The sequence below is a fragment of the Somniosus microcephalus genome, chromosome 5, assembly GCF_052327205.1.
Source record: "Somniosus microcephalus isolate GS21.2 chromosome 5, FLI_Smic_1.0, whole genome shotgun sequence".
In the NCBI taxonomy this organism is placed as follows: domain Eukaryota; kingdom Metazoa; phylum Chordata; class Chondrichthyes; order Squaliformes; family Somniosidae; genus Somniosus; species Somniosus microcephalus.
Genome location: NC_140991.1, coordinates 89180158 through 89200344, shown reverse-complemented (window position 1 = coordinate 89200344; position 20187 = coordinate 89180158). Strand labels below are relative to the sequence as shown.

General features: G+C 45.4%; 1 protein-coding gene across 5 annotated transcripts in view; it reads right to left on the bottom strand.

The window, feature by feature from the left end:
• akap9 (A kinase (PRKA) anchor protein 9) overlaps positions 1-20187 on the bottom strand; it is a 316455-nt gene that overhangs the window by 200811 nt on the left and 95457 nt on the right. For all 5 annotated transcript variants that reach the window (XM_085987959.1, XM_085987955.1, XM_085987956.1 and 2 more), the window contains 2 exons: positions 15493-15569; positions 14843-14987 (listed from right to left, as the gene is read on the bottom strand). In XM_085987959.1, the coding sequence (XP_085844085.1) occupies positions 14843-14987; positions 15493-15569 (222 nt within the window). The remainder of the gene's footprint in view (positions 1-14842; positions 14988-15492; positions 15570-20187) is intronic.

Sequence of the window (20187 nt, the reverse complement as noted above, 5' to 3'; positions counted from 1 at the left end):
AAGCAATAACAGTTTTGTTACATACTATAACATTTGTGCTGGTTTGCGTACTTAAAAACAGGACCATTCAGCAGGATTTTTGTTGTCTCTACTTCAAAGAGAAGTTAATTGCCTTTGTTCAACTGAATTAGATTTAAGTAGATAATAAATAGCCATGTGTGAATACCAGGGCTATGTTGTACCTGTATTAAACAGTTCTTATTTGATGACTTTGCTCCCCATCATTCAATGCAGAACCAGGAATTCTCAATAAGAATGTTTAATATCAAACACAAAAGTTGTCGCAGCTGCCAACACCGAGCTGCTGAAGTGCTAAAACAGTTCAGATCCAAAAAGGACAGGCAGCATCGTGGAGAGAGCAAATAAGATGCTTCGGGTATGGACTCTTCCTCAGAAGTTCTGAGGAAAGGTCCATACCTGAAACGTCAACTTATCTGTTCTCTTCACAGATGCTGACTGATGTGCTGAGTGTTTCTAGCATTTTTTGTTTTTGTTTCAGATCCCAATGTGTTTTACCTTCTCATTAACATCCCATTGAGTCTTCTTCATGACACTGATTTATTATAAGAATCTGTGCTAATTTTGTTTGATCACAAGTGATTAATAAAACCTATCTTCAGAGGAATGAAGGTGTGTAAGATAGAGGATTTTTCTTTGCTTAGCAGTTTTTACATTTCTGATGTAAGGTCATCGACCTGAAACATTAACTCTGTTTCTCTCTCCACGGATGCTGCCCTGGCCTGCTGAGTTTTTCCAGCGTTTTCTGTTGTTATTTTACATTTCTGATGTCTGGTCAGACTAAAAAGAGCTACATGAATGGTACATCAAGGGACTGTGGAATTGTGTATGCCACAAAGGAATACTGAAAGGAGTCTACTGGAAGTCTTTTTATTATATATAGAACTCGGTTAGAAACTGAAGATGCCTAAAAATGTATATGGTTATGCGATTAAAACTGTGACGCGAAAAATGCTGTGTTTAAATGGTTATGTTCGAATTGCAGACGGAAAGTCTCCTCGGACCATATACAGGAAATTTTCTGGTATCCGGCACTGACAGGACCGAGCAGGTGCCGGACCATCAAAACTGCCGTAGAAACCAGCGCTAATGTTAAAACATACGGAGCTTTTGAGCTCCGTGTGAATCAACAAACCCTGTTGCTTAGCAACAGTTTCAAAACAGTCGGCCACAGCTTAAAAGTGTCTCTGTAGCTAAGCAACAGCTTCAGCTAGACCTTGCAGAGCCTGACTGGAAAAAAAAAGCAACGAGAAGTAAAAAAACTTATAGGAAACAGCTCCTGAAGTTTGCCGGTAGATAGAGCTTTCCGGACATTTAACCTCCGGTTAAACGAAAGTTTCCTGTAGGTGCTTAGAAGTGCTAATGTTTTGGGAGTTTCCTACGGAGTTATATCATCTCCCTGTTGCTAAGCGATTATCTGTTGTTTTTAAGTTAAGACTTGAACCTTGTTTATATATTTTATGTATAATGCTAAGGTAGGATTTGAAGTTAGCTTAACAGAACTGCGTGCGAAGATAACAGAAGGAAGTTTGGGGAAGTTATGTAAACATTTGCTACGTCATAAAGGAGGTAACACTCTGAAGCGAACATGTTTCTGGTTGGGCCTCATGAGATCAAAGAAGGATACGGACGAAAGAGATAGCGTGAACGGTAGTGTAGAGGTAATGTCACTGGGCTAGTAATCCAGAGGCCTGGACTAATGATCCAGAGATGCGAGTTAAAATCCCACCATGGCAGCTGGGGAATTTAAATTCAGTTAATTAAATAAATCTGGAATAAAAAGCTTGTATCAGTAATAGTGACCATGAAACTATCAGATTGTCGTTAAAAACCCATCTGGTTCACTAATGTTCTTTAGGGAAGGAAATCAGCCATCTTTACCTGGTCTGGCCTATATGTGACTCCAGGCCCACAGCAATATGTTTGACTCTGAACTGCCCTCTGAAATGGCCTAGCAAGTCACTCAGTTGTAATTAACTGCTACGAAACAAAATACAGGAAACTCTCATTTAAACGGCACCCAAATATTGGGAATTCTCTATTAACCGGCAAAATTCCCGCTCCGAAAACAACACCTCAATAACCGGCAATGTTGCCGAGTCCGAGTCTCCCGCAGTGGCCGAGTTAGTCAGTGGGGGTAGTTCTCCAAACTGCTACTACTCGGCTTCTTGGCGCTGTCGGGAGTCGGAACACCTCAAAACCCCTGTAACAGGAGTCTGACTCGCCCGCGCTGCTGGTAGTCTCTTCTGATCCACCATTTTACAGGGGTACTGTGTGTCTCCCACGCTGCTGGTAGTCATTGCATTGCATTACCCTCAACTGGCTTAATTACTGTACTTAAATGGATGGTGGAAGATGCTTGATTAACAACATTCTGTAGGTAAGTACCCAATTACTGTATACTGCACATTTCTTGATTTTTTTATTTTTCTTTGTTAAAAATAGCATCGGCAGATAACCCTCTCCGTCATCCGGAAATTTTGATAAACCGGCAAAATACCGGTCCAGTCAGTGCCGGATTAAAAAAAAAGTTTCCTGTATTAAGAACGAAACCGGACGGACCACCCAGCATCAACCTTGGCACCAGCTATGGACACGGCAATGGCACACCCAGCCCAGTCAACCCTGCAAAGCCCTCCTCACCAACATCTGGCGACTTGTGCCAAAATTGGGAGATCTGTCCCACAGACTAGTCAAGCAACAACCTGACATAGTCATACTCTCAGAAACATACCTTTCAGCCAATGTCCCGAACTCCTCCATCACCATCCCTGGGTATGTCCTGTCAGGAACAAGTGGCCCTGGGAGTATTCAACATTGACTCTGGACCTCATGAAGTCTCATGGCTTCAGATCAAACATGGGCAAGGAAACCTCCTGCTGATTACCACCAACCGCCCTCCCTTAGCTGATGAATCAGTACTCCTCCATGTTGAACACCACTTGGAAAAAGCACTGAGAGTAGCAAGGGCACAGAATTTACTCTGGGTGGGGGACTTCAACGTCCATCACCAAGAGTGGCTCGGTAGCACCACTACTGACCGAGCTGGCCGAGTCCTGAAGGACATACCTGCCAGTCTGGCCTGCGACAGGTGGTGAGTGAACCAACAAGAGGGAAAAACCTAATTGACCTCGTCCTCACCAATCTACCTGTCGCAGATGCATCTGTCCATGACAGCATTGGCAGCAGTGACCACCACACAGACACTGCGGAGACGAAGTCCCGTCTTCACACTGAGAACACCCTCCATCGTGTTGTGTGGCACCGTGCTAAATGGGATAAGATTCAGAACAGATCTAGCAGCTCAAAACTGGGCATCCATGAGGTGCTGTGGGCCATCAGTAGCAGCAGAATTGTATTTCACCACAATCTGTAACCTCATTGCCCGGCATATCCCTCACTCTACCTTTACCACCAACCCTGGTTCAACGAGTGTAGAAGAGCATGCCAGGAGCAGCACCAGGTGTACCTAAAAATGAGGTGCCAACCTGGGGAAGCTGCAACACAGGACTACATGCATGCTAAAAAGCGGAAGCAGCATGCTATAGACAGGGCTAAGCGAACCCACAATCAACAGATCAGATCAAAGCTCTGCAGTCCTGCCACATCCAGTCGTGAATGGTGGTGGACCATTAAACAACTAATGGGAGGTGGAGGCTCCAAGAATATCCCCATCCTCAATGATGGTAGAGCCCAGCACCTGAGTGCAAAAGACAAGGCTGAAGCTTTTGCAACCAACTTCAGCCAGAAGTGCCGAGTGGATGATCCATATCGGCCTACTCCCGAGGTCCCCACCATCACAGAAGCCATTCTTCAGCCAATTCGATTCACTCCATGTGATATCAAAAAACGGCTGAACGCACTGGATACAGCAAAGGCTTTGGGCCCCGACAACATCCCGGCTATCGTACTGAAGACTTGTGCTCCAGAACTAGCCGCGCAACTAGCCAAGCTGTTCCAGTACAGCTACAACACTGGCATCTATCCGACAATATGGAAAACTGCCCAGGTATGTCCTGTCCTCAAAAAGCAGGACAAATCCAACCCGGCCAATTACCGCCCCATCAGTCTACTCTCAATCATCAGCGAAGTGATGGAAGGTGTCATCGACAGTATCATCAAGCGGCACTTACTCACCAATAACCTGCTCACTGATGCCCAGTTTGGGTTCCGCCAAGACCACTCGGCTCCTGACCTTATTACTGCCTTGGTCCAAACATGGACAAAGGAGCTGAATTCCAGAGGAGAAGTGAGGTGAGAGTGACTGCTCTTGACATCAAGGCAGCATTTGACCGAGTCTAGCATCAAGGAGCCCTAGTAAAACTGAAGTCAATGGGAATCGTGGGGAAAACGCTCCACTGGCTGGAGTCATACCTAGTACAAAGGAAGATGGTTGTGATTGTTGAAGGTCAATCATCACAGCCCCAGGACATCGCTTCAGGAGTTCCTCAGGGCAGTGTCCTAGGCCCGACCATCTTCAGCTGCTTCATCAATGACCTTCCCTCCAACATAAGGTCAGAAATGGGGATGTTCGCTGATGACTGCACAGTGTTGTAGGATTCTCAAAATTAACAGATCCCCCAAAACGAAGAAAATCCTATTAAAAATGACTTTGGACCCTTGCTAAAAATGTCAGGAGTGATAAAAAGGACATGTTGGGCCTAACCAGGAGATTCAAGGTCAGAAACAGACTTGGCATTTTTAAAAGGACATGTTCAGGCATGTTTGGGAAAAGGCCGTTGCAGAAATGGGATCTATCGCTGCAGTAGACAGTTTGAGTATTCAAGATAGTCAAACTGTCTGAGGGAACTGTAAACGTCACTCAGCCTCTATCAAGAAATTTACATGCTAACAATAGACCCACGGAAGAACAGCCTCACAGAACCCATCCAAATCATGCATAAACCAAATCGTTTCACCAACCTACAAAGAATCTCAGGCCCCACAGGAAACTCAAAGCTTGAGGACAATTCACTACAATTAGATAAGAGCTCAACAGCTCAGGAAAACCATCCCGAAAATACTTCAACAACTCAGGAAGCCATCTCGAAACCGCTTAAACAATTTACACAACTTAATATTACTAAGTCCGCCAAAATCTAACAATAAACCTGAACAGATTTGGCACGTAGATTAGCAGGCCTCGATTAGTATAATTGGGGGCCTGTTCAAGCAGATCAGTACAGTATAGTACATCTCGCAGGAAACAGCAACAGTTCCAAGTTCAAGAACAGCCATCGCCGAGCAACATCAAGGTCAGGGAGCAAGCATCTCGAAGCAGTTCTCTCTCTCAAGAAGAAGAAGAAGAAGTAGTAACACACCATCGGACACCTCGCGGCACCAAGGGCCCCACGAAACAACCAACCGAATATTACCCACAGCCAACCGGGTAATATTGGGCCACTGCGACCAACGAGAAACCAACTTGGAAGAAACCGAAGATCCGCAAGTTTTTCCACTCTACAAACTATTCCTGACTTACCCCTGGGTAAGATTTTATTCAAAAAGACTCTAGGCCCTATTTCTAACTAAAGAAAATTGGGTACTCACCTGATAGATCCAATACGCACCCTACCGCATCAGTGGACTTATGAAAACTGACCAGATACGCAGCTGAAGTCCTCTACCGCGTCCGGGGTACGGCAGGCCCCAACGAACACATCTAGCGAACCCCAAAATCGCAAACCAGCTCAACTGTCAAGGAGTCATTTTGGTGAGCATTATCCCTGGTCCTTCAGAGCCTAACTTAGCTAGTAAGGTGGGATTGGGAGGGGTGAGAGATTTGTCTACTGTAATTTTTCCCTCGTGTATGTCGAAGTGTCTCCCCATTTTATTAGAGTGTTATTATGTTGTATTTTCTTTCTCAAATAAAAATCAAAGTTCTTGCACCAAAAATCAGTTGTCTGCTGCACTTTTATCACAACCCCCAAATAAGTCCAAGGTCTAGAACCAAGGGAGTGGGAGCGATTCGAACCACTCAAAGTCAGAGGTGAAGCTGACCCCACACACCACCCCCTACAGTGTTCAGCGCCATTCGCAACTCCACAGATATGAATGGCCCAGAAATTCGGGTCGAGGGCTTCCCGCGGGTGTAAGCCCCCAACCTGCACTTATCTTGTGTGCCGGCCGTTGAGCTGTGGGCCCCCGTGGAATTGCGATCCTGGGCTTGCTCCAACTGCCGGCGCGCAGTGCTTGCCTATCCCAGGGGCGCAGTTAGTTCGATGCGTCCCCTGGGATCACGTGGGCCATGGGGAGCCAATCGGAGCAGGGAATGCTTCATTCTTAAGTTTGACAGGAAGGGCTGTCAAACTTAAATACTATAAGCCCCAAAACATCACTAAATCTTCAAATACATTTTTTTTTAAATCACATTTTTTAAATAAACTGTAAATTACATGAAATAACTATTTTAAACAATTTAAATTTTTGAAAAAAGTAATTTTATTTTCTAACAGGGCTAAAAATAAACTTACCTTTCTTTAAAGTATTTAAAAATAATAAACCTGTGGAAAAAATGTTTTAATTGTAATTAATTCACCACTTACCTTATATGTGTAACTTCTGGAGACTTACCCTCCCGGGAAAACCTGCAAAAAAAACGCAAGTTCGATGCGCACGTGCAGCCTCTCCTGCGCACGCGTTCGACCTCTAAACCCTTCGTTCAGGGGAACGGAAGTGCCGGTTTCACGCGCATGCGCAGTGCATGCAGGAAACCGGCACTTCCATTGGGCCTACGGGTGAGTACCCCGTGTGTACTCACCCGTAGAGACCCGAATTTCTGGGCCAATGAAGTAGTCCATGCCCACATGCAACAAGACCTGGACGATGTTCAGGCTTGGGCTGATAAGTGGCAGGTAACATTCGCGCCACAGAAGTGCCAGGCAATGACTATCTCCAACAAGCAAAGGTCTAACCACCTCCCCATGACATTCAATGGCATTACCATCGCCGAATCCCCCACCATCAACATCCTGGAGGTCACCATTAACCAGAAACTTAACTGGACCAGCCACATAAATACTGTGGCAACAAGAGCAGGTCAGAGGCTAGGTATTCTGCGGCGAGTGTCTCACCTCCTGACTCCCCAAAGCCTTTCTACCATCTACAAAGCACAAGTCAGGAGTGTGATGGAATACTCTCCACTTGCCTGGATGAGTGCAGCTCCAACAACACAAGAAGCTCGACATCATCCAGGACAAAGCAGCCCGCTTGACTGGCACCCCATCCACCACCTTAAACATTCACTCCCTCCACCACCGGTGTACTGTGGCTGCAGTGTGTACCATCTACAAGATGCACTGCAGCAACTCGCCAAGGCTTCTTAGGCAGCACCTCCCAAACCCGCGACCTCTTCCACCTAGAAGGACAAGGGCAGCAGGCGCATGGGAACACCACCGCCTCCAAGTTCCCCTCCAAGTCACACACCATCCTGACTTAGAAGTATATCGCCAATCCTTCATCGTCGCTGGGTCAAAATCCTGGAACTCCCTACCTAACAGCACTGTGGGAGTACCATCACCACACAGACTGCAGCGGTTCAAGGTGGCGGCTCACCGCCACCTTCTCAAGGGCAACTAGGGATGGGCAATAAATGCTGGCATCGCCAGCGACGCCTTGATCCCATAAAGGAATAAAAAAAAAGATAATTCACGAATTCCACAGGAAGGCAACCCTGGGAAAATATAAACAGAGAAAGACATGTAGCCAAAATTATAAGACATCTTTAGGGCGGGCTTTGACAAGAATCAAGACAAAGAACACTTCTATTGGATGTTAAGGTTTATCGGGAACTTCTATAGGTCAAAAGGTCTTGTCAATATCCTGGTTTAGGCCCACCCCTAAAAGTAGAATAAAAGTGACCTCCCGAAGGCTTGTACACACAGACAGACAGAGACAGAGAGTCTAGACGAAAGGAAGAGGAGAATTGCTCACGTGTGTCAACCGTCTGTCCGATTGGATCAGTATTAGCTTGTCACGGTCGTATGTTTTTGCTGTATAACTAATGTGTTATATTCCGTCTTAAACTCTGATTAAACACGATATACCTACCATATTGGTTTGCACGCGAACCTGATTATTTAAAGTGACCAGAGATAGCCGTAACTTGGCTATTTCGAACACTCTTATGGCCTTGCTCTGGAACATGTGTGCAGAAAAGTCAGGTGTGAAACAAACCAAAGAGAGGGAATGCAATAAGCAGGTAAGTGGAGTGCTGGGCAAAGTGGGAACTAGAGCAGGACCCGAGGTATGAGTTGAAATAAGAGTGAAGCAGTTGTTTTCCTGCTATGTGGCAACTAGAAGCTGCAAGACTAGGGCTGAAGCTCGGAATAAGAGACCAGTGAGAACAGCAGGGTCAGTTCTATATAATCACAAGATAATGGCCCAGTAATTCGGGTCCAAATGCGTGAGTACGGTCTGGGTACTTATGCATCTGGCCGGATGAAATGCCGGCGTTCAGGAAACCCCGTGCATGCGGGGAACGCCGGCATTTCCAGTCCTCTGAACGAAGGGGTTCAGAGGCACAGCGCGTGCGACTGCACAGGCAGCGCGTGCGCAGTGAACTTCGTCGATTTCATTCATGGATTCAGTGAGGGAAAGTCCTTACAAGTTACACTTGAAAAAAGCATGTGTAAAGTTGCTCCAAGGCTGCGGAGGAAGATATATTTTATCGTGGAGCTTCTGAAAGGCAATATTTTTGTTTGGGAAAGGGAGGGAAGTTATTTTAAGAAATGCTGAGGTTAGTTTTAAAGTTTAAATGTTTTTTTTTTTTTTTTTTTAAAACGGGTTTTCAGTACGGTAGGTAGAAGGAGCAATTGTGGCTGTGTGAATTGAATGTGAGAATGAGTGTTCTAAAATGAGTAATGTAACATTTCCAACACTTTTAAGAAAGAAACTTTTCATCAGTAATAAGTAATTATGTATGTATGTCCGCATATATTCCTTTACGTATATGTATGTATGTTTTATATTCCTTTACTTATGTGTATGAATGTATGTTTTTAATTATGATTTTCCAATAAGTTACTTTCTCTGAAAGTCATAATTAAATACATACATTCATACACATAAGTAAAAGAATATATACATACACGCAAAGGAATATATACAGACATACATACATAATTACTTAAAAGAATATATTACTGATGAAAAGTTTCTTTCTTAAAAATGTTGGAGTCATTTTCACATTTAATAAACACAGCAAATTCAATTCACATAGCCACAATTGATCCTTCTACCTACAGTACTGAAAACCCGTTTTAAAAAACAAAAATAAACTTTAAAACTTACCTCAGCATTTCTTAAAATAACATTCCTCCCTTTCCCAAACAACCGCAGCCTCTGGAGCAACTGTACTCATGCTTTTTTCAATGTGTAAGTTGTAAGGACTTGACCTCACTGAAAGCGGCGAATTTTACTGCGCACGCGCTGCCTGTACAGTCGCACGCGTTCTGCCTCTGAACCCCTTCATTCAGAGGACAGGAAATGCCGGTTTTCCCCGCATGCGCTGTGCATGCTGAAAACCGGCATTTCCTCCGGACAGACGCGTAAGTACCCCGACCGTACTCGCGCGTTTGGAAGGGAATTACTGGGCCAACATTTTACATGTCAATAAAATGAAAAATTTAACAATTGCACGATTTGCCCCCTCGCATCTGCGACTGAGGGTCCAAGGAGGTGCATTGCGCAACAGGTCATCGTCGTACGTATCCTCACACTGTTCCCTTTCGGGAACTGTATGAAGTGGTGGAAGGATTTATGGCCACGTTAACATTCCTTCCGTGACCATAACCATCTTCATACCAGCCATTAGGGTGGTTAGTCCTATGCCGTGAGGGTTTTACGGGCTCCCACAACCCATCTGGGGGGAGGGGGGGGGCACCCACACCCGCGGACGCAAGTATCCCGCTGGATGTCCACCCAGAATTTATAGTTGGAGCTCCGACTCCACTTGCCGGGACTGTCTGGAGCGGGGTTCGAAACCCTACTCCTTCTGGCCCAGCGGCGGGGATGCTTACCGCTACACAAAAGGCCCACTCCGCGCAAAAGGTGACACCCATACGTTTCCTGCGCCTTTTCCCTCCCCGTGACTGGAGCCCTATGCTGCCACTTGAAAGACCAAGCTATCATCTGTCCTTTTTGCGGCGCCTTTGACTTCTCATTACCAATGATGAGCAGGCGCTGCGCCTCCACCTCGTTGAGGAGATTGCTGAGGTCATCATCAGTTCAATTGTGAGTTCTTTTAATGCCGTGAATTGTGCTCATTCCAGCCATTTCACGTTGCTAATCGGATTGGGCCTTTGGCGTAGCGGTGGGAGTCCCGCCGCTGGGCCAGACGGGGTAGGGTTTCGCACCCCGCTCCAGACAGTCCCGGCAAGTGGAGTCGGAGCTCCGGCTCTAAATTCTGGGTTGACATCCAGTGGGATATTTGCGTCCGTGGGTGTGGGTGGCCCCCCCTCCTTGTATAGCTTGTGGGAGCCCGTAAAACCCTCCCGCCATAGGACTAACCACCCTAATGGCTGGTTCAAAGATGGTTACGGTCACGGGATGAGTGTTAATCACGGCCATAAATCCTTCCACCACTTCATACAGTTCCCCAAAGGGAACAGTGTGAAGACACGTATGACGACGACATTGCTAAATAAATAAATGGAATTAAAAAAATTATTTTAGGGCTTTTAAAAGTCTTTAAATTGCTTTAATTCTGTTTAAAACTACTTCAGATTCTTCAAAATAATGTAAACATTTTTAAAAGTTTATAAAAGTTACCAAAAGCTTCATAAAAATACCAAAAACCTATTTAAAATGCTGCTTTGCATGTAAAAATGCGTAGCAGCTTGTGAGAAACATTGGGGGCGTGTCCTATTAAACTGAGACCTCAAGGGGCGTGTCTCACTTGCACAGCGCGCTCCAGGCTTCGCGCTGGCTGCACTCCTGGGCGGCGTGACGTCAAACGCTGCCCGGGATTCTTCTGTTTCAAAATGGAATTCCAGGCGTCCCTGGAAGTGAAATGTCAGCGCGTCGGGTAAGTGCATATCAGGGGCTTGCACGCGCGGCAAGCCACCGACCCGAATTGCTGCCCCATTATGCATGTGGAAGGCCATTCAACCCATTTTAGTTCACCCACCCAAAAAAATCTTAGGCTCCCTTAACCCCCCTTGCTGCAGTGTCTAGGCCCAACACTCCACTACTCCCGTTGCAGCATCTATTTTTTTTTTATATAAACAGTTCCAAGGGCTTGTGCCTCCACTCCTCTATGGCTTCATTCCTCCCTCTTTCTGTAACCCCCTCCTGTACTTTTTGTTCATCCGACTCTAGTCTCTTGTAAATCATCTCTACTCTTTGCCCCAGCACTGGTGGCCATGCCCTCTGCTGCACAAGTCCAACTCTCTAATTACCTCCCGAAACATAGAAGATAGGAGCAGGAGTAGGCCATTCGGCCCCTCTAGCCTGCTCCGCCATTCAATGCGATCATGGCTGATCATCCAAGTTCAGTACCCGGTCCCTGCTTTCTCCCCATACCCTTTGATCCCTTTAGCCTTAAGAAATATATCTAACTCCTTCTTGAATATATTTAATTAATTGGCCTCTACTGCCTTCTGTGGTAGAGAATTCCACAGGTTCACCACTCTCTGGGTGAAGAAATTCCTCATTTCTATCCTAAAAGGCCTACCCCTTATCCTTAGACTGTGACCCCTGGTTCTGGATTCCCCGACCATCGGGAACATCCTTCCTGCATCTAGTCTGTCCAGTCCTGTCAGAATTTTATAAGTTTCAATGAGATCCCCTCTCATTCTTCTAAACTCCAGCGAGTACAAGCCCAATCGACCCAATCTCTCCTCATACGTCATTCCTGCCATCCCAGGTATCAGCCTGGTGAATCTTCGCTGAACTCCTTCCATGGCAAGAATATCCTTCCTCAGATAAGGCGACCAAAACTGCACACAATACTCCAGATGTGGTCTCACCAAGGCCCTGTACAACTGCAGCAAGACATCCTTGTTCCTGTACTCAAACCCTCTTGCTATGAAGGCCAACATACCATTTGCCTTCTTAACCGCCTGCTGCACCTGCATGCTTACCTTCAGCGACTGGTGCACAAGGACACCCAGGTCTGGTTGCACTTCCCCTTCTCCCAATCTATTGCCATTCAGATAATAATCTGCCTTGCTGTTTTTGACACCAAAGTGGATAACCTCACATTTATCCACATTATATTGCATCTGCCATGCTTCTGCCCAATCACCCAACCTGTCCAAATCATCCTGTAGTTTCTCGGCATCCTCCTCACGGCACACACGCCCACCCAGCTTTGTGTCGTCTGCAAATTTGGAGATATTACATCTAGTTCCCTTGTCTAGATCATTAATACATATTGTGAATAGCTGGGGTCCAAGGACCTATCCCTGCGGTACCGATGCCTGCCACTCGGAAAAAGACCCATTTATTCCAACTCTTTGCTTTCTATCTGCCAACCAGTTCTCTATCCAAGTCAATACCTTGCCCCCAATCCCATGTGCCTTAACTTTACACGTTAATCTCTTATGTGGGGCCTTATTGAAAGCCTTCTGAAAGTCCAAATACACCACATCCACTGGTTCTCCCTTATCTATTTTACTAGTTACATCCTCAAAAAATTCCAGTAGATTAGTCAAGCATGATTTACCTTTTGTAAATCCATATTGACTAAACTCCTCTGCCTCTTCACTTCCCTACCGTCCTTAAAGCCCACCCCTTTGATCAAGTTTTTTGTCACCCCTTGTAATCTCTCCTTTAGCTCGGTGTCCATTTTCCTTACATCTCTGAAGTACTTCAGGACATTTTTCTATGTTAAAAGTTGCCACATAAATGCAAATTGTTCTGATAAGATTGCATCTCTGGACAGCTCCGTCTGTTGAAGACGAGATTGATTACAGAATCATAGAACGGTTACAGGACAGAAGGAGGCCATTCGGCCCGTCGAGCCTGTGCCAGCTCTCTGCAAGAGCACTTCAGCTAGTCCCACTCCCCCACCCTTTCCCTATAACCCTGCATTTTTTTCCTTCAGGTGCTTATCCAATTCCCTTTTGAAAGCCATGATTGAATTTGCCTCCACCAAACTTTCAGGCAGTGCATTCCAGATCATAACCACTCACTGCTTAAGAAAGTTTTTCCTCACGTCACCTCTGGACCTTCTATCTGTGTCCTCTGGCTCTCGACCCTTATGCCAATGGGAACAGTTTCTCTCTATCTACTCTGTCTAGCCCCCTCATGATTTTGAACAGCTCTATCAAATCTCCTCTCAACCTTCACTGCTCTAAGGAGAACAACCCCAGCTTCTCTAATCTATCCACGTAACTGAAGTCCCTCATCCCTGGAATCATTCTCATAAATCTTTTCTGCACCCTCTCGGAGGCTTTCACATCCTTCCTAAAGTGCAGTGCTCAGAATTGGACACAATACTTCAGTTGTGGCCGAACTAGTGTTTTATAAAGGTTCATCATAACTTCCTTGCTTTTGTACTCTATGCCTCTATTTACCAACCAGTGAAGGGCAATGAGAACGCTGGAGATGTCAAGTCTTGAGATGACTAAGATGTGGTTGACAGTTTTAGTGGTGGTTATTGACAGGTGGGGATAGGTAGTCGTGGTTAGGAAATTAGTAAACACATTAGCTATCTCTTTGTGAAAGTAGTTAGTGTATCTGCACACTTCATTTTACCTCCTTGTGGTTGTTCTCTTCGTTTTGGTCAATTCAATAAACTTTTACGGAAATTGCAATCCATAAATTGTAAATGCAAAAGCAGAGAGCTGAAATAGAGCCAAATTGCAGTAGGCAGTTCTGATGAAGGGTCTCAGCCAAAGCAAGGGCCTGGAATTTGCGGTGGGTAGTGACAGTGAACTGTCAGCGTACGCCATCATTACCCCTCTGAAACTGACCGCAACTTCAGGATTTAGCGCATGTGCATCTAAACGCGGAAATTCTGAAGTTGCAGTCAGTCATTCACTGCTCTGACACAGACTGTGCTGTGGACCTCCCCTCTCCCACAACTGGCAATCCTTGAAATCAGTGAAACTGATGAAAACATGGACTTTTCCACGCTAATATCGCTGTTAAATAACCCATTAAATGTTAAGCCTTGTTGAAATAAGTGTAACTAGGGTTTTAACAGCGTATTGACTGCTAAACAAATGCTCTGGCCCTGAAACACTAATTTTTATATTTGTGGTGTGTCAAATTTCTCCATTATGATAAAAATTACAATTTTTTTAAAAGACTGTTCATGATATTTCAGCTTCTTATCCCCATGTGAAAGTCCCAATCTTTATTTTGCTCTCTAATATTTTAAAAAGTCTGGATAAAAACAGGTTCTCATTTCCTGGTTTCCTGTCTGTGAGAATTCTTCAATGTGATTGGCTGCTTCGGCAGCTTGCTGGCGTCACAGCAGCTCTTCGCTAGGAAACCCCATGACCAGGCGCTGCAATCAAGTGAACGTCGAAAAAGGCAAACTTCTCGCCACAGAGATCACGACATCTCTGTGGGCAGCTTTCTTTGGGGCCAGCAACGAGCGCCTTTGCTTCACTGCCGACCACAAATTGGGGCCCATGAACTCTTCTTTCTCTTTCAGATGCTGACTAAACTGTTGTGAATATCCAGCATTTCCTGTTTTACACAAAACCCAAATGATCTGAAACATAAATCAATGCAGGTTTCCTAATTCACAATATGTATACCACCACACAGAGGTCAGATTTAAATAGGACTTAAATTAGATATCTTTGTGTGGATCTGTTAGCCTTAGCAGTTGCATAGTTATGAGATACTATTCCAGAAAGCAGCTTACCTCTTGCTTCTTCAGTGAGGTCCTTATGCACCAGGTTTTCCTTTTCAATACGGTCTGTATTTCCCAATGTTAACACTTCCTCAGATTGATCCTCATGTTCTCTTTTTCCTATCAAATAATCTTCACCTAGTATACTGGCAAATGACTGTACAAACCAAAACACTGAATTCAGACAATGTCAATCACAAAAAGCATGGTAGCTACATGAGGGGGATGCAGAAACACAGCTACATCACGCACGTTCATTTGCAATCAAAACTGCAGCTTTTAAAATGAAAAGGTGGCACTAATCTTAGCCTAATTTTTTGATCACAAAGTAGTACAACAAATACTGCAAGTTATTTTTACCCTTAAAGCAATATTCACTATAATTTAACCGCACAAAAGATTTATATTGCAGGTAAAGGATTTTTAGTTCTTTGAGGACTGCAGTAGAAACCGCACACAAAAACTGTTTCTTCAGAAATAATGTGAATAGTTGATTCTTTACTTCAAATTGATTTTTTAAATATTCACTGCAGAAATTAAGTATTATTGGCTCAGAAAAGCAAGCTTATTTTGAAATATGCAAAAAACAATCAGAATACAGTTCTTCAAACAAAGATTCAGCACAGTTTCCAATAATGTAAAATTTAAGTATTTTAATGTACCTGAGTGAGTTGCATGCATTCATCAGAAATTTTCTTGCTGAGCTTCTCTGTCAAGGATTGTGAAGATTCTTCAAAGCCTAAACAATAACAATTTGTTATATTCAAGCACCATAACTATTTTTTGTGGGCATTTCTGGCAAGATCGGCATTTATAGCCTATCCCTAGTTGCCTTCGAGAAGGTGGTGGCGAGCTCTGAATCATAGAAATTTACAGCACAGAAGGAGACCATTCGGCCCATCGTGTATGTGCCAGCCGAAAAAGAGCTATCCAGCCTAATCCCACTTTCCCGCTCTTGGTCCGTAGCCCTGTAGGTTACAGCACTTCAAGTACATATCAAAGTACTTCAGGAGGTAAATTAAAAAATAGGACCTCAAATTGTAGTAATCTCAGGATTGCTACCAGTGCCACGTGCTAGTCAGAGTAGAAATAGAAGGATATTTCAGATGAATACGTGGCTAGAGGAATGGTGCAAGGGGGAGGGATTCAAATTCCTGGGACATTGGAACTGGTTCTGGGGGAGGTGGGACCAGTACAAAACAGACGGTTTGCACCTGGGCAGGACTGGGACTGATGTCCTAGGGGGAGTGTTTGCTAGTGCTGTGGGGGAGAGTTAAAACTAAAATGGCAGGGGGTTAGGAACCTGTGCAGGGAGACAGAGGAAAGGGAAACAAGGATAGAAGCAAAAGACAGGAAGGAGAAAAGCAAAAGTGGCAGTCAGAGAAATCAAGGGTTTAAATCAAACATGGCCACAGTAAATAATAATTCTAAAAGGTTTAAGAGTGTTAAAAAAAACAAGCCTGAAGGCTTTGGCCTAGAAATTCAGTTGTTAGCGCCTTAGGAGGAGGAGAAGTGGGGCGCTAAGCGGCTAGCGCCCGGGCGCAGCACGATCTGCGCCTCTCAAGAACTTTACTCAAGATTTAGCGGCAGCGCTAAACCGCAGTGCCCGCTCAGCTGCGCGCGCAGATCGTGACGTCATTTCATGGTGCAACGCCCTTGTTGCGCCCCGAACCGGAACTTCAGTGGCGCCGCCCTTCTTTGCACCTGGCGCCCCCAGCGACTGGTAGAGGGGAACGGTTCCCAGTCGCTGCGGGGGGATGCTATTTAAAGGGGACTCCTCCTGCATTATAAGTGGCAACCATTTTGTGCCAATCCTTCTGTGTGAGAGACGGATATTTGGAGAGAGACAAAGGCAGAGAGCTTTCTGCTTTGACTCAGCGCTCGCACAGGTACTTCTGGCTTCAGGCCAGAGCTTTGCACTTGGATTTCACTTTCAGTGCCATAGCCTTGAGTCACCACATATAATGGGGGCTGCAATGGGTGGAAACGTTGGCTTTCTGCATTGCATTCAAAGGGATCAGAGACGCCGTGAGAGTGCCAGTCATGGCCAGACGGAGAAGGGCCAACAGGCGTCGGCACAGGAGGCCTTACCCACCCAGGGTACAACGCCAGCAGTTCTCATATCTGAACATGTCTGAGGAGCAGTGTGTTCGGAGGCTGCGATTCAGAAGGGAGGTGGTCACCGAGATCTGCCACCTGCTTTGCAGAGATCTGCAGCCACAGCTGAGGAGCAGGACGTCTCTGTCGGCGGCAGTGAAGGTGACGGTGGCTCTCAACTTCTATGCCACCGGCTCCTTCCAATCCGCTACTAGGGACATTGCCAACATCGCCCAGTTCGCAGTACATTGCTGCATCCGCCAGGTGACCAATGCCCTTTTCAGAAGGAGACGTCAATACATCTCCTTCCCCATGACCCTGGACAAGCAGCAAGAGCGTGCAATGGGATTTGGAAGAATAGCAGGCTTCCCCATGGTCCAGGGCGTAGAACTGATGAACCAGCAATGGCTGCAGTGTGCAGGGCATGGCAGCCAAACAAATCGACTCTCCCCCTTTAAGAGCTGACTGGCGCCAGCGTGTCTGCCTTCATTCAGAAACTCGCCGCACCTGTGCTGCGCCCGCCCTCGGTGTTAGCGCCTCGGCACGCCGGTTTAGCGCCTTATGATAGTCGTGCATCGCCTGCTTTAGCGCAGCAGCAACCTCTTGGGGTGATGCAACTAAATATCGGCGAAGGTGGCGCTAAGTTGCGCCGGGCACTAAATTTAGCGAACGCCCAGCTGTAGCGCCCCAAACATGGCTATACTTAATGCGAGGAGCATTCGTAATAAGGTGGATGAATTAGCTGCGCAAATAGATGTCAACAGATATGATTGGGATTACGGAAACATGGCTCCAGGGTGGCCAAGGCTGGGAACTCAACATCCAGGGGTATTCAATATTCAGGAAAGACAGGCAAAAAGGAAAAGGAGGCGGGGTAGCATTGCTGGTTAAAGAAGAGATTAACACAATGGTAAGGAAGGATATTAGCTCTGATGATGTGGAATCTGTATGGGTAGAGCTGAGAAATACCATGGGGCAGAAAACATTAGTGGGAGTTGTATACAGACCCCCAAACAGTAATGCGGAGGTTGGGGATGGCATTAAACGGGAAATTAGAGACGCGTGCAATAAGGGCACAGCAGTTATCATGGGTGACTAATCTACATATAGATTGGGCTAACCAAATTAGTAACAATACTGTGGAGGAGGAATTCCTGGAGTGTATACCGGATGGTTTCCTGGACCAATATGTCGAGGAACCAACTAGAGATCAGGCCATCTTAGACTGGGTAGTATGTAATGAGAAAGGAATAATTAGCAATCTTGTTGTGCGAGGCCCCTTGGGGCGGAGTGATCATAATATGATCGAATTCTTCATTAAGATGGAGAGTGAAGTAGTTGACTCAGAGGCTAGGGTCCTGAATTTAAATAAAGGAAACTACGATGGTATAAGGCGCGAGTTGGGTAGGATTGATTGGGGAATGTTACTCGAAGGGTTGATGGTGGATAGGCAATGGCAAACATTTAAAGATTGCATGAACGAAGTACAGAATTTGTTCATCCCTGTTTGGCATAAAAATAAAACAAAGGTGACTCCAAAGATGTGCAGGTTAGGTTGACTGGCTATGATAAATTGACCCTTAGTGTTAGGGGGATTAAATACGTGGGGTTACAGGATAGGGTGGGATATGTGTTGGTGTAGGGGTTACGGGGATCGGGTGGGATATGTGTCGGTGCAGGCTCGATGGGCCGAAATGGCCTCTATCTGCACTGTGGGGTTTCTGTGATTCTGTGATTCTGTGAACCGCAGCTAACAAGGGAAATTAGGGATAGCATGAGATCCAAGGAGAGGACAAATAAATTGGCCAGAAAAAGCAGCAAACTTGAGGATTGGGAGCAGTTTAGGATTCAGCAAAGGAGGACAAAGGGATTAATTAAGGGGGGGAAAATAGAGTATGAGAGTAAGCTTTCAGGGAACATAAAAACTGACTGTAAAAGCTTCGATAAATATGTGAAGAGAAAAAGATTGGTGAAGTCAAGCGTAGGTCCCTTGCAGTCAGAATCAGGGGAATTTATAATGGGGAACAAAGAAATGGCGGACCATTTAAATACATACTTTGGTTAAGTCTTCTCAAAGGAGGACACAAATAACCTCCCAGAGATGTCAGGGAACATAGGGTCTAATGAGAGGGAGGAATTGAATGAAATCAGTATTTGTAGGGAAATGGTATTAGGGAAATTGACGGGATTGAAGGCCAATAAATCCCCAGGGCCTGATAATCTACATCCTAGGGTACTTAAGGAAGTGGCCCTAGAAATAGTAGATGCATTGCTGATCATCTTCCAACATTTGATGGAATCTGGAACAGTACCCATGGATTGGAGGGTAGCTAATGTTACCCCACTATTCAAAAAAGGTGGTAGAGAGAAAACGGGGAATTACAGACTGGTGAGCCTGACATCGGTAATGGGGAAAATGCTAGAGTCCATTATAAAAGATGTAATAGCAGAGCACTTGGAAAACAGTGACAGGATCGGACAAAGTCAACATGGATTTACAAAAGGTAAATCGTGCTTGAGTAATCGACTGGAATTTTTTGAGGATGTAACTGGTAAAATAGATAAGGGAGAACCAGTGGATGTGGTGTATTTGGACTTTCAGAAGGCTTTCGATAAGGTCCCGCATAAGAGATTAGCGTGTAAAGTTAAGGCACATGGGATTGGGGGCAAGGTACTGACTTGGATAGAGAACTGGTTGGCAGACAGGAAGCAAAGAATTGGAATAAACGAGTCTTTTTCCAAGTGGCAGGCAGTGACTAGTGGGGTACCACAGGGATCGATCCTAGGACCCCAGCTATTCACAATATATATATAAAATGATCTAGACGAGGGAACTAGATGTAATATCTCCAAGTTTGCAGACGACACAAAGCTGGGTGGGTGTGTGTGCTGTGAGGAGGATGCCGAGAAACTCCAGTATGATTTGGACAGGTTGGGTGATTGGGCAGATGCATTAGAATGTGGATAAATGCGAGGTTATCCACTTTGGTGGCAAAAACAGGAAGGCAGATTATTATCTGAACGGAAATAGATTGGGAGAAGGGGAAGTGCAACGAGAACTGGGTGTCCTTGTGCACCAGTCGTTGAAGGTAAGCATGCAGGTGCAGCAGGCGGTTAAGAAGGCAAATGGTATGTTGGCCTTCGTTGCGAGAGGGTTTGAGTACAGGAACAAGGATGTCTTGCTGCAGTTGTACAGGACCTTGGTGAGACCACACCTTGAGTATTGTGTGCAGTTTTGGTCGCCTTATCTGAGGAAGGAT